Source organism: Ranitomeya variabilis, chromosome 8 (genome assembly GCF_051348905.1).
Source record: "Ranitomeya variabilis isolate aRanVar5 chromosome 8, aRanVar5.hap1, whole genome shotgun sequence".
Taxonomy (NCBI): Eukaryota; Metazoa; Chordata; class Amphibia; order Anura; family Dendrobatidae; genus Ranitomeya; species Ranitomeya variabilis.
In genome coordinates, this window is record NC_135239.1 from 157454520 (window position 1) to 157468767 (window position 14248).

Genomic DNA, 14248 nt, shown 5'->3' on the forward strand with positions numbered 1-14248 from the left:
ATGGACAGCGGGTGATCAGCGACAAAATAAAGTTCTGGACTTCTAGCTCCGACCAGCGATATCACAGCGGGATCCAGATCGCTGCTGCGTGTCAAACACAACGAGATCGCTATCCAGGACGCTGCAACGTCACGGATCGACGTCGTTCTCGCTGCAAAGTCGCTTAGTGTGAAGGTACCTTTATTGACACATCTCCATTACTAAGCCAGCTTAATGTCACCTTACAATAGGAAGTTGACATTAACCCCTCATTACCCCACTTGCCGCCGCTACAAGGCAAGTGGGAAGAGCCGGGCAAAGCGCCAGAATTGGCGCATCTAATAGATGCCCTTTTCTGGGCAGCTGCGGGCTGCTATGTTTAGGCTGGGGGGCCATATCCATGCTGTGAGCTTTAGCAAGGCTGGTTGTCAAAAATGGGGGGGGGGACCCCAACGCTGTTTTTTAAAATTATTTAAAAAAAAAAGCTTTAGGACCCCTCTATTCTTGATAACTAGCCTTAAGGTACCTTCACACGAAACGACATCGCTAGCGATCCGTGACGTTGCAGCGTCCTCGCTAGCGATATCGTTTCGTTTGACACGCAGCAGCGATCAGGATCCTGCTGTGATGTCGCTGGTCGCTGAATAAAGTCCAGAACTTTATTTGGTCGTCCGATCGCTGTGTATCGTTGTGTTTGAAAGCAAAAGCAACGATACCAGCGATGTTTTACACTGGTAACCAGGGTAAACATCGGGTTACCAAGCGCAGGGCCGCGCTTAGTAACCCGATGTTTACCCTGGTTACCAGCGTAAAAGTAAAAAAAACAAACAGTACATACTCACCTGCGCGTCCCCCAGCCTCTGCTTCCTGACACTGACTGAGCGCCGGCCCTAAACTGAAAGTGAAAGCACAGCGGTGACGTCACCGCTGTGCTGTTAGGGCCGGAGCTCAGTCAGTGTCAGGAAGCAGACGCTGGGGACACGCAGGTGAGTATGTACTGTTTGTTTTTTTTACTTTTACGCTGGTAACCAGGGTAAACATCGGGTTACTAAGCGCGGCCCTGCGCTTAGCAACCCGATGTTTACCCTGGTTACCCGGGGGCCTCGGCATCGTTGGTCGCTGGAGAGCGGTCTGTGTGACAGCTCCCCAGCGATCAAACAGCGACGCTGCAGCGATCGGCATCGTTGTCGCTATCGCTGCAGCGTCGCTTCGTGTGAAGGTACCTTTACTGAAGGTGACAGCAGGGGGTTGCAGCCCCCAGCTGTGAGTTTTGTCTGGCTGGTTATCAAAAATAGGTGTGAACCCATGCCGTTTTTTTTATTATTTATTTAGCGCACAGGAGCGGCAGATGAATACTCCAATCTGCCACTCCTGCTGTCTCTGCAATTAGCGGCTGTAGGTGTCAGGTGATGGGATCAGTAGTCCCATCAGCTGACACCAGTGACCGGAGGTGAGTTTATAACTCAGATCACAGCTGAACACTCCCGCTGTCTTCTGACAGTGTGGGAACCGCGGCTCTCTGGCAGGGATGATTTCACCACCGATCAGAAGCGGTGTTTGCCGCGCTGTCATGCATATGACAGCGTGTCAAACACTATAATGTCGGGCTCCCCATTCAAGTGAATGGAGTTCCGGTCCACTCTACTGGATGACAGGGTGTATGGACGCACCATGCAGCCTGCCATCTAGAGGTAGCAGAGCCGAGTGTGATGTCACATCCGGCTATCTTTGACTGTTCTGCAGCAAATACGCTGCAAGAAAAGTCAACCTATTTGCAGCGTTTTTTCACCATTCAAGCCAATGGGTGGAAAACGCTGAAAGAAGTGACATGCTCTATGTCCAAAAAACGCAGCGAAGCACAAAATACTGATCATACAAAAAACCAATGTGTGTGCATGAGATTTCTGAAATCTCATAGGCTTTGCTGGTACTGTAAAAGCAGCTAAAAATTAACATAAGAAATGCAGCATAAAAAAACGCAGCAAAAACGCCTTATGTGAACTTACCCTTAACCCCTTTCTGACATCTGACGTACTATCCCGTCGAGGTGGGGTGGGCCCGTATGACCACCGACGGGATAGTACCGTCATACGCGATCGGCCGCGCTCACGGGGAGAGCGCGGCCGGGTGTCAGCTGCATATCGCAGCTGACATCCGGCACTATGTGCCAGGAGCGGTCACGGACCGCCCCCGGCACATTAACCCCCGGCACACCGCGATCAAACATGATCGCGGTGTACTGGCGGTATAGGGAAGCATCGCGCAGGGAGGGGGCTCCCTGCGGGCTTCCCTGAGACCCCCGGAGCAACGCGATGTGATCGCGTTGCTCCGAGGGTCTCCTACCTCCCTCCTCGCCGCAGGTCCCGGATCCAAGATGGCCGCGGCATCCGGGTCCTGCAGGGAGGGAGGTGGCTTACCGAGTGCCTGCTCAGAGCAGGCGCTTGGTAAGCCTGCAGCCCTGCACAGCAGATCGCCGATCTGACAGAGTGCTGTGCACACTGTCAGATCACCGATCTGTAATGTCCCCCCCCCGGGACAAAATTTTTTACACATGTGTAAAAAAATAAATAAAAAATAAATTCCTAAATAAAGAAAAAAAAAAAAGATATTATTCCCATAAATACATTTCTTTATCTAAATTAAAAAAAAAACAAACAATAAAAGTACACATATTTAGTATCGCAGCGTCTTTAACGACCCAAGCTATAAAACTGCCCCACTAGTTAACCCCTTCAGTAAACACCGTGAGAAAAAAAAAAACGAGGCAAAAAACGACGCTTTATTATCATACCGCCGAACAAAAAGTGGAATAACACGCGATCAAAAAGACAGATATAAATAACCATGGTACTGCTGAAAACGTCATCTTGTCCCACAAAAAACAAGCCGCCATACAGCATCATCAGCAAAAAAATAAAAAAGTTATAGTCCTGAGAATAAAGCGATACCAAAATAATTATTTTTTCTATAAAATAGCTTTTATCGTATAAAAGCGCCAAAACATAAAAAAATGATATAAATGAGGTATCGCTGTAATCGTACTGACCCGAAGAATAAAACTGCTTTATCAATTTTACCAAACGCGGAACGGTATAAACGCCTCCCCCAAAAGAAATTCATGAATAGCTGGTTTTTGGTCATTCTGCCTCACAAAAATCGGAATAAAAAGCGATCAAAAAATGTCATGTGCCCGAAAATGTTACCAATAAAAACGTCAACTCGTCCCGCAAAAAACAAGACCTGACATGACTCTGTGGACTCAAATATGGAAAAATTATAGCTCTCAAAATGTAGTAACGCAAAAAATATTTTTTGCAATAAAAAGCGTCTTTCAGTGTGTGACGACTGCCAATCATAAAAATCCGCTAAATAACCCGCTATAAAAGTAAATCAAACCCCCCTTCATCACCCCCTTAGTTAGGGAAAAATAAAAAAATAAAAAAAATGTATTTATTTCCATTTTCCCATTAGGGTTAGGGTTAGGGCTAGGGTTAAGGTTAGGGCTAGGGTTATTGCTAGGGTTAGGGCTAGGGTTATTGCTAGGGTTATTGCTAGGGTTAGGGCTAGGGTTAGGGTTATTGCTAGGGTTAGGGCTAGGGCTAGGGTTAGGGCTAGGGTTAAGGCTACAGTTAGGGTTGGGGCTAAAGTTAGGGTTAGGGTTTGGATTACATTTACGGTTGGGAATAGGGTTGGGATTAGGGTTAGGGGTGTGTCAGGGTTAGGGGTGTGGTTAGGGTTACCATTGGGATTAGGGTAAGGGGTGTGTTTGGATTAGGGTTTCAGTTATAATTGGGGGGTTTCCACTGTTTAGGCACATCACGGGCTCTCCAAATGGGACATGGCATCCGATCTCAATTCCAGACAATTCTGCGTTGAAAAAGTAAAACAGTGCTCCTTCCCTTCAGAGCTCTCCCGTGTACCCAAACAGGGGTTTACCCCAACATATGGAGTATCGGCGTACTCAGGACAAATTGGACAACATCTTTTGGGGTCCAATTTATCCTGTTACCCTTGTGAAAATACAAAACTGGGGGCTAAAAAATCATTTTTGTGAAAAAAAAAATAATTTTTATTTTCACGGCTCTGCATTATAAACTGTAGTGAAACACTTGGGGGTTCAACGTTCTCACAACACATCTAGATAAGTTCCTTGGGAGGTCTAGTTTCCAATTTGGGGTCACTTGTGGGGGGTTTCTACTGTTTGGGTACATCAGGGGCTCTGCAAATGCAATGTGACGCCTGCAGACCAATCCATTTAAGTCTGCATTCCAAATGGCGCTCCTTCCCTTCCGAGCTCTGTCATGCGCCCAAACAGTGGTTCCCACTCACATATGGGGTATCAGCGTACTCAGGACAAATTGGAGAACAACTTTTCGGGTCCAATTTATTATGTTACCCTTGTAAAAATACAAAGGTGGGGGCTAAAAATTCATTTATGTGAAAAAAAAGAGGAATTTTTATTTTCACGGCTCTGCGTTATAAACTGTAGTGAAACACTTGGGGGTTCAAAGTTCTCACAACACATCTAGATAAGTTCCTTGGGAGGTCTAGTTTTAAATTTGGGGTCACTTGTGGGGGGTTTCTACTGTTTGGGTACATCAGGGGCTCTGCAAATGCAACGTGACGCCTGCAGACCAATCCATTTAAGTCTGCATTCCAAATGGCGCTCCTTCCCTTCCGAGCTCTGTCATGCGCCCAAACAGTGGTTCCCCCCCCACATATGGGGTATCAGCGTACTCAGGACAAATTGGACAACAACTTTTGGGGTCCAATTTATTATGTTACCCTTGTAAAAATACAAAGCTGGGGGCTAAAAAATCATTTCTGTGAAAAAAAAGAGGAATTTTTATTTTCACGGCTCTGCGTTATAAACTGTAGTGAAACACTTGGTGGTTCAAAGCTCTCAAATCACATCTAGATAAGTTCCTTAGGGGGTCTACTTTCCAAAATGGTGTCACTTGTGGGGGGTTTTAATGTTTAGGCACATCAGGGGCTCTCCAAACGCAACATGGCGTCCCATCTTAATTCCAGTCAATTTTGCATTGAAAAGTAAAATAGCGCTCCCTCCCTTCCGAGCTCTGCTATGCGCCCAAACAGTGGTTTACCCCCACATATGGGGTATCGTCGTACTCAGGACAAATTGCACAACAACTTTTGTGGTCTAATTTCTTTTCTTACCCTTGGGAAAATAAAAAAATGGGAGCGAAAGATCATTTTTGTGAAAAAATATGATTTTATATTTTTACGGCTCTGCATTATAAACTTCTGTGAAGCACTTGTTGGGTCAAAGTGCTCAACACACATCTAGATAAGTTCCTTAAAAGGCCTACTTTCCAAAATGGTGTCACTTGTGGGGGGTTTCAATGTTTAGGCACATCAGGGGCTCTCCAAACGCAACATGGCGTCCCATCTCAATTCCAGTCAATTTTGGATTGAAAAGTCAAATGGCGCTCCTTCCCTTCCGAGCTCTGCCCTGCGCCCAAACAATGGTTTACACCCACATATGGGGTATCGTCGTACTCAGGACAAATTGCACAACAACTTTTGTGGTCTAATTTCTTCTCTTACCCTTGGGAAAATAAAAAAAATGGGGGCGAAAAGATCATTTTTGTGAAAAAATATGATTTTTTATTTTTACGGCTCTGCATTATAAACTTCTGTGAAGCACTTGTTGGGTCAAAGTGCTCACCACACATCTGTATAAGTTCATTAGGGGGTCTACTTTCCAAAATGGTGTCACTTGTGGGGGGTTTCAATGTTTAGGCACATCAGGGGCTCTCCAAACGCAACATGGCGTCCCATGTCAATTCCAGTCAATTTTGCATTGAAAAGTAAAATAGCGCTCCCTCCCTTCCGAGCTCTGCTATGCGCCCAAACAGTGGTTTACCCCCACATATGGGGTATCGTCGTACTCAGGACAAATTGTACAACAACTTTTGGGGTCCATTTTCTCCTGTTACCCTTGGTAAAATAAAACAAATTGGAGCTGAAATAAATTTTGTGTGAAAAAAAGTTAAATGTTCATTTTTATTTAAACATTCCAAAAATTCCTGTGAAACACTTGAAGGGTTAATAAATTTCTTGAATGTGGTTTTGAGCACCTTGAGGGGTGCAGTTTTTAGAATGGTGTCACACTTGGGTATTTTCTGTCATATAGACCCCTCAAAATGACTTCAAATGAGATGTGGTCCCTAAAAAAAAATGGTGTTGTAAAAATGAGAAATTTCTGGTAAACTTTTAACCCTTATAACTCCCTAACAAAAAAAAAATTTGGTTCCAAAATTGTGCTGATGTAAAGTAGACATGTGGGAAATGTTACATTAAGTATTTTGCGTGACAAATGTCTGTGATTTAAGGGCATAAAAATTCAAAGTTGGAAAATTGCGAAATTTTCAAAATTTTCGCCAAATATCCGTTTTTTTTCACAAATAAACGCAAGTTATATCGAAGAAATTTTACCACTATCATGAAGTACAATATGTCACGAGAAAACAATGTCAGAATCGCCAAGATCCGTTGAAGCGTTCCAGAGTTATAACCTCATAAAGGGACAGTGGTCAGAATTGTAAAAATTGGCCTGGTCATTAACGTGCAAACCACCCTTGGGGGTGAAGGGGTTAAAGGGAACCTGTCACCCCCAAAATCAAAGATGAGCTAAGCCCACCGGCTTCAGGGGCTTATCTATAGCATTCTGGAATGCTGTAGATAAGCCCCCGATGTACCCTGAAAGATGAGAAAAAGAGGTTAGATTATACTCACCCAGGGGCGGTCCCACTCCGATGGGCGTCACGGTCCGGTCCGGGGCCTCCCATCTTCATACGATGACGTCCTCTTCTTGTCTTCAAGCTGCGGCTCTTGTGCAGGCATATTCTGTCTACCCTGTTGAGGGCAGAGCAAAGTACTGCAGTGCGCAGGCGCCAGGAAAGGTCAGAGAGGCCCAGCGCCTGCAGTACTTTGCTCTGCCCTCAACAGGACAGACAAAGTACGCCTGTGCTGGAGCCGCAGCGTGAAGACAAGAAGAGGACGTCATCGTAAGAAGATGGGAGGTGCCTGGACTGGACCACGACGCCCATCGGACCGGACTAGCAGCGGGACCGCCCCTGGGTGAGTATAATATAACCTCTTTTTCTCATCTTTCAGGGTACATCGGGGGCTTATCTACAGCATTACAGAATGCTGTAGATAAGCCCCTGATGCCGATGGGCTTATCGAATATATGATTTTTGGGGTGACAGGTTCCCTTTAAGGTTGATCCGTCACAATTCAATCTATAGACATTATTAAAGGGAACCTGACACTCGATTCATGTTGCCTAAACCACAAGGCCACGTTCACACATCAGTATTTGGTCAGTATTTTCCACCAATATTTGTAAGCCAAATTCAGGAATGGAACTATCAGAGGAAAAGTATAATAGAAACACGTCACCACTTCTGTCTTTATCACCCACTCCTAGTTTTGGCTTACAAATACTGATGTAAAATACTGACCAAATACTGAATATGAGAACGTGGCCTAACAGGAATTGAATGAATGACTCTGCAATCCTGGTATTAGCATCTCATATTAATATAATGCAAGAAAACTTTAAAAATGATTCTGCAGCCATTCTTACAATACATTTAGTGTATTCAATAGATCCCATTTAACTGTTAGTTCTCTGTTCTTAGTTTAACGATGGACTTAATCAATCGTCTGAATTCCCCTATGGCTCTTTATGTGGAAGACTTGACAGAACATCCTTTGGAGCTGGAGAGAAGAAGGGAAACTGCACGAAAAGCCGTGTGCGAATCTTCAACTTGTATCCTTCGAGAATTGTTACTATAGCAACATTTTAAATTGTAAAAACTCAGGTAAAATATAGTGAGATAGTTCTCACCCTCACCAAGTCCAGTGCCACTGATCTGGGCTTAGTGTTTTGGCTCACTGAGCTCAGCAGCTCATGACGCCTGAATTAGCTGAAAGATGAGCTGCAGCGGTGATGTGAGCTATTGACATGACGTCACCATTGCAACCAAAACACCGAAACTGAAGCAATGGCAGAGAGAAGGCACTGGACCTGAGGAGGGTGAGTACTATCTGATTCTGCTAAGAACTTTCTGACTCCATTCAGCCTGATTGAGGACAAGGGGGCCAGTTTTGGAGCCGACAGCCTGCGCAGACAGAAGAGAGATTATGTGTTAGGGTATGTGCACACGTTGCGGATTTGCAGCGGATCCGCAGCGTTTTTTGAGGTGCAGAAACGCTGCAGATCCGCAATTGATTTACAGTACAATGTAAATCAATGAGAAAAAAAAAATGCTGTGCACACTTTGTGGAAAATCTGCTGTGGAAACGCTACGGTTTAAAAGAAGTAGCATGTCACTTCTTTTTTGTGAATCTGCAGCGTTTTTGTACCCACTCCATTATAGAAAACCGCAGGGGTAAAAACCGAAGCAAATCTGCAAGAAAACCGCAGCAAAAATGCACAAAAAAAGCTGCAGAACCGCACAAAAAACCGCAGGTGCGTTTTCTGCCAGGAGAGGCAGAATCCGCACCAGAAATTCCTAAGCCTAATCCGCAACGTGTGCACATAGTCTTAATCTTATTGTCCCTATATAAGTTTAGAAAAATAATTAAAAAAATAACTCTTTCCTCTTAAAGTCCTTTATTTTGGGGGGAAATAAATATATATGTGGCATTGCCACATCTGTAATGACCTGATCTACAACCCCTAATCTACAATAGCAAAAATTATGGAATCACCGGCCTTGGAGGATGTTCATTCAGTTGTTTAATTTTGTAGAAAAAAAAGCAGATTACAGACATGGCACAAAACTAAAGTAATTTCAAATGGCAATTTTCTGGCTTTAAGAAACACTAAAAGAAATCAAGAACAAAAAAATGTGGTAGTCAGTAATGGTTACTTTTTCTAACCAACCATAGGGGAAAAATTATGTAGTCACTCAATTCTGAGGAAAAAATTATGGAATCATGAAAAACAAACAAACAAAAAAACACTCCAAAATGTCACTAGTATTTTGTTGCACCACCTCTGGCTTTTATAACAGCTTGCAGTCTCTGAGGCATGGACTTAATGAGTGTAAACAGTACTCTTCATCAATCTGGCTCCAACTTTCTCTGATTGCTGTTGCCAGATCAGCTTTGCAGGTTGGAGCCTTGTCATGGACCATTTTCTTCAGCTTCCACCAAAGATTTTCAATTGGATTGCGATCCGGACTATTTGCAGGCCATGACATTGACCTTATGTGTCTTTTTTCAAGGAATATTATCACAGTTTTTGCTCTATGGCAGGATGCATTATCATCTTGAAAAATAATTTCATCATCCACAAACATCCTTTCAATTGATGGGATAAGAAAACTGTCCAAAATATCAATATAAACTTGTGCACTTATTGAAGATATAATGACAGCCATCTCCCCAGTGCCTTTACCTGACATGCAGCCCCATATCATTAGTGACTGTGGAAATTTGCATGTTCTCTTCAGTCAGTCATCTTTATAAATCTCATTGGAACGGCACCAAACAAAAGTTCCAGCATCATCACCTTGCCCAATGCAGATTCGTGATTCATCATTGAATATGACTTTCATCCAGTCATCCACAGTCCACGATTGCTTTTCCTTACCCCATTGTAACCTTGTTTTTTTCTGTTTAGGTGTTAATAATGGCTTTCGTTTAGCTTTTCAGTATGTAAATCCCATTTCCTTTAGGCGGTTTATTACAGTTCGATCACAGATGTTGACTCCAGTTTCCACCCATTCTTTCCTCGTTTGTTTTGTTGTGCATTTCCTGTTTTGGAGACATATTGCTTTAAGTTTCCGGTCTTGATGCTTTGATGTCTTCCTTGGTCTACCAGTATGTTTGCCTTTAACAACCTTCCCATGTTATTTATATTTGGTCCAGATTTTAGATACAGCTGTGTTGTGAATTGACCTTTTGGCTCCCTCTTGTGGTCACTAGTGGTATGACTCTGGGATTGTCTTTCTTCAGTTTGGAACTCACCTGGGTCGTTAGTCCAGGGGTGTCGCTATATTAACTTCCTGGATCCTTAGTCCAGTGCCTGGCATCGTTGTAATCAGATCCTTCTGTTGCTCCTGTCTGCTGGTCCTGGCTCTTGCAATATTAAGCTAAGTCTTGCTTCTTTGTTTTTTTAGTTATTTGCTTTGCTCCTATTTTTGTCCAGCTTGTACTAAATGTGATTTCTGACCTTGCTGGAAGCTCTAGGGGGCTGGTGTTCTCCCCCCGGCCGTTAGTCGGTTCGGGGGTTCTTGAATATCCAGCGTGGATATTTTAATAGGGTTTTTGCTGACCATATAAGTCATCTTACTATAGTCTGCTATTAGCTAGTGGGCCTCTCTTTGCTAAATACCTAGCTCATGCTTATGTTTGTCTTTTCCTCTTACCTCACCGTTATTATTTGTTGGGGGCTTGTATCCAACTTTTGGGGTCTTTTCTCTGGAGGCAAGAAAAGTCTTTCTTTTCCCTTCTAGGGTTAGTTAGTTCTCCGGCTGGCGCGAGACGTCTAGAACCAACGTAGGCACGTTCCCCGGCTGCTTCTATTTGTGGTGCTAGGATTAGATATATGGTCAGCCCAGTTACCACTGCCCTATGAGCTGGTTTTTTGGTGTTTGCAGACTTGGTATTATTTCCTGAGACCCTCTGCCATTGGGGTCATAACAGTATGCCAGCCCAACATTGAATGTTTAATGCATTGCAAAAGTGGGATAATAAGAAAGGAAATTCTGAGTTTTTTGTTTTTTTTTCCTCTCTTCCTCCCCTTTACCTCTGAGTGGCTTGAGCTTGCTGCAGACATGAATATCCAGACCTTGATTACAAGTGTGGACCAGCTTGCTGCTCGTGTGCAAGGCATACAAGATTTTGTTACCAGTAGTCCTATGTCTGAACCTAAAATACCTATTCCTGAACTGTTTTCTGGAGACCGATTTAAGTTTAGGAATTTCAGGGATAATTGTAAATTGTTTCTATCTCTGAGACCCCGTTCGTCTGGAGACTCAGCTCAGCAAGTTAAAATTGTTATCTCTTTTTTACAGGGCGACCCTCAGGACTGGGCTTTCTCGCTAGCGCCAGGAGATCCGGCATTGGCGAATATTGATGCGTTTTTTCTGGCGCTCGGATTGCTTTACGAGGAACCCAATCTTGAGGTTCAGGCAGAAAAAGCCTTGCTGGCTATTTCTCAGGGCCAGGATGAAGCTGAAGTGTATTGCCAAAAATTTCGGAAATGGTCCGTGCTTACTCAGTGGAATGAGTGTGCTCTGGCCGCAAACTTCAGAAATGGCCTTTCTGAAGCCATTAAGAATGTGATGGTGGGTTTCCCCATTCCTACAAGTCTGAATGATTCCATGGCGCTGGCTATTCAAATTGACTGGCGTTTGCGGGAGCGCAAAACAGCTAATCCTCTGGTGGTGTTGTCTAAACAAACACCTGATTTGATGCAATGTGATAGAATTCAGACCAGAAATGAGCGGAAAAATCATAGACGTCAGAATGGGTTGTGTTTTTACTGTGGTGATTCTACACATGTTATATCAGCATGCTCTAAACGCCTAACAAGGGTTGTTAGTCCTGTCGCCATTGGTAATTTGCAACCTAAATTTATTTTGTCTGTAACTTTAATTTGCTCATTGTCCTCTTACCCTGTTATGGCGTTTGTGGATTCAGGTGCTGCCCTGAGTCTTATGGATCTGTCATTTGCCAAGCGCTGTGGTTTTGTTCTTGAGCCGTTGGTTAATCCTATCCCTCTGAGGGGGATTGATGCTACGCCATTGGCGGAAAATAAACCGCAGTTTTGGACACAGGTAACCATGTGCATGACTCCTGAACATCGGGAGGTGATTCGTTTTCTTGTTCTGCATAAAATGCATGATTTGGTCGTTTTGGGGTTGCCATGGTTACAGACTCATAATCCAGTTTTGGATTGGAAGGCAATGTCTGTGTCAAGTTGGGGCTGTCAGGGTATTCATGGTGATTCCCCGCCGGTGTCTATTGCTTCCTCTACTCCTTCGGAAGTTCCTGAGTATTTGTCTGATTATCAGGATGTGTTCAGCGAGGCCAGGTCCAGTGTTCTGCCTCCTCATAGGGACTGTGACTGTGCCATAGATTTGATCCCAGGTAGCAAATTTCCTAAGGGAAGACTATTTAATCTGTCTGTACCTGAGCATACCGCAATGCGTTCGTATATCAAGGAATCTCTGGAGAAGGGGCATATCCGTCCTTCCTCTTCCCCTCTTGGTGCGGGATTCTTTTTTGTGGCCAAGAAGGACGGATCTTTGAGACCTTGTATTGACTATCGGCTTTTGAATAAAATCACTGTTAAATTTCAGTATCCTTTGCCTCTGTTGTCGGACTTGTTTGCCCGAATTAAAGGTGCCAAGTGGTTCACCAAGATAGATCTTCGTGGTGCGTACAACCTTGTGCGCATTAAGCGAGGAGATGAATGGAAAACCGCGTTTAATACGCCCGAAGGTCATTTTGAGTACTTGGTGATGCCTTTTGGGCTCTCTAATGCTCCTTCAGTGTTTCAGTCCTTTATGCATGATATTTTCCGGAAGTATCTGGATAAATTTATGATCGTTTATCTGGATGATATTCTGTTTTTTTCTGATGACTGGGACTCGCATATAGAGCAGGTCAGGATGGTGTTTCAGGTTTTGCGTGAGAATGCTTTATTTGTCAAGGGCTCAAAATGTCTCTTTGGAGTACAGAAGGTTCCCTTTTTGGGGTTTATTTTTTCCCCTTCTGCAGTGGAGATGGACCCAGTCAAGGTCCGTGCTATTCATGATTGGACTCAACCCACGTCAGTTAAGAGTCTTCAGAAGTTCTTGGGTTTTGCTAACTTCTACCGTCGTTTTATTGCTAATTTTTCTAGCATTGCTAAACCTTTGACGGATATGACCAAGAAAGGTTCTGATGTTGCTAACTGGGCTCCTGCAGCCGTGGAGGCTTTCCAGGAGTTGAAGCGCCGGTTTACTTCGGCGCCTGTTTTGTGCCAGCCTGATGTCTCACTTCCCTTTCAGGTTGAAGTGGATGCTTCTGAGATTGGGGCAGGGGCCGTTTTGTCGCAGAGAGGCCCTGGTTGCTCTGTGATGAGACCTTGTGCCTTTTTCTCGAGGAAGTTTTCGCCTGCTGAGCGGAATTATGATGTTGGCAATCGGGAGTTGTTGGCCATGAAGTGGGCATTTGAGGAGTGGCGTCATTGACTCGAGGGTGCTAAGCATCGTGTGGTGGTCTTGACTGATCACAAAAATTTGATGTATCTCGAGTCTGCTAAACGCCTGAATCCTAGACAGGCCCGCTGGTCATTATTTTTCTCCCGTTTTGACTTTGTGGTCTCGTATTTACCAGGTTCAAAGAATGTGAAGGCTGATGCTCTTTCAAGGAGCTTTGTGCCTGACTCTCCGGGAGTCGCAGAACCTGTTGGTATTCTTAAAGAGGGAGTTATCTTGTCAGCCATTTCTCCAGATTTGCGACGTGTGTTGCAGAGATTTCAGGCTGGTAGACCTGACTCTTGTCCACCTGACAGACTGTTTGTTCCTGATAAGTGGACCAGCAGAGTCATTTCCGAGGTTCATTCCTCGGTGTTGGCAGGGCATCCGGGAATTTTTGGCACCAGAGATCTGGTGGCTAGGTCCTTTTGGTGGCCTTCCTTGTCACGGGATGTGCGGTCGTTTGTGCAGTCCTGTGGGACTTGTGCTCGAGCTAAGCCTTGCTGTTCGCGTGCCAGCGGGTTGCTCTTGCCCTTGCCTGTCCCGAAGAGGCCTTGGACACACATTTCCATGGATTTCATTTCAGATCTCCCGGTGTCTCAGGGCATGTCTGTCATCTGGGTGGTATGTGATCGCTTTTCTAAGGTGGTCCATTTGGTACCTTTGCCTAAGCTGCCTTCCTCTTCCGATCTGGTTCCTGTGTTCTTTCAGTATGTGGTTCGTTTACACGGCATTCCTGAGAATATTGTGTCTGACAGAGGATCCCAGTTTGTTTCCAGGTTCTGGCGATCCTTTTGTGCTAGGATGGGCATTGAGTTGTCGTTTTCGTCTGCCTTTCATCCTCAGACTAATGGACAAACGGAGCGAACTAATCAGACTCTGGAGGCTTATTTGAGGTGTTTTGTTTCTGCGGATCAGGATGATTGGGTGACCTTCTTGCCATTGGCTGAGTTTGCCCTTAATAATCGGGCTAGTTCCGCTACATTGGTTTCGCCATTTTTCTGCAACTCTGGTTTCCATCCTCGTTTTTCCTCGGGACA

General features: G+C 44.5%; 1 protein-coding gene across 2 annotated transcripts in view; it reads left to right on the top strand.

The window, feature by feature from the left end:
• Nucleotides 1–14248, top strand: part of FAM227A (family with sequence similarity 227 member A) — a 166852-nt gene that overhangs the window by 32680 nt on the left and 119924 nt on the right. For both annotated transcript variants that reach the window (XM_077278628.1, XM_077278627.1), the window contains exon 2: nucleotides 7650–7780. In XM_077278628.1, the coding sequence (XP_077134743.1) occupies nucleotides 7657–7780 (124 nt within the window). In that variant the 5' untranslated portion in view covers nucleotides 7650–7656. The remainder of the gene's footprint in view (nucleotides 1–7649; nucleotides 7781–14248) is intronic.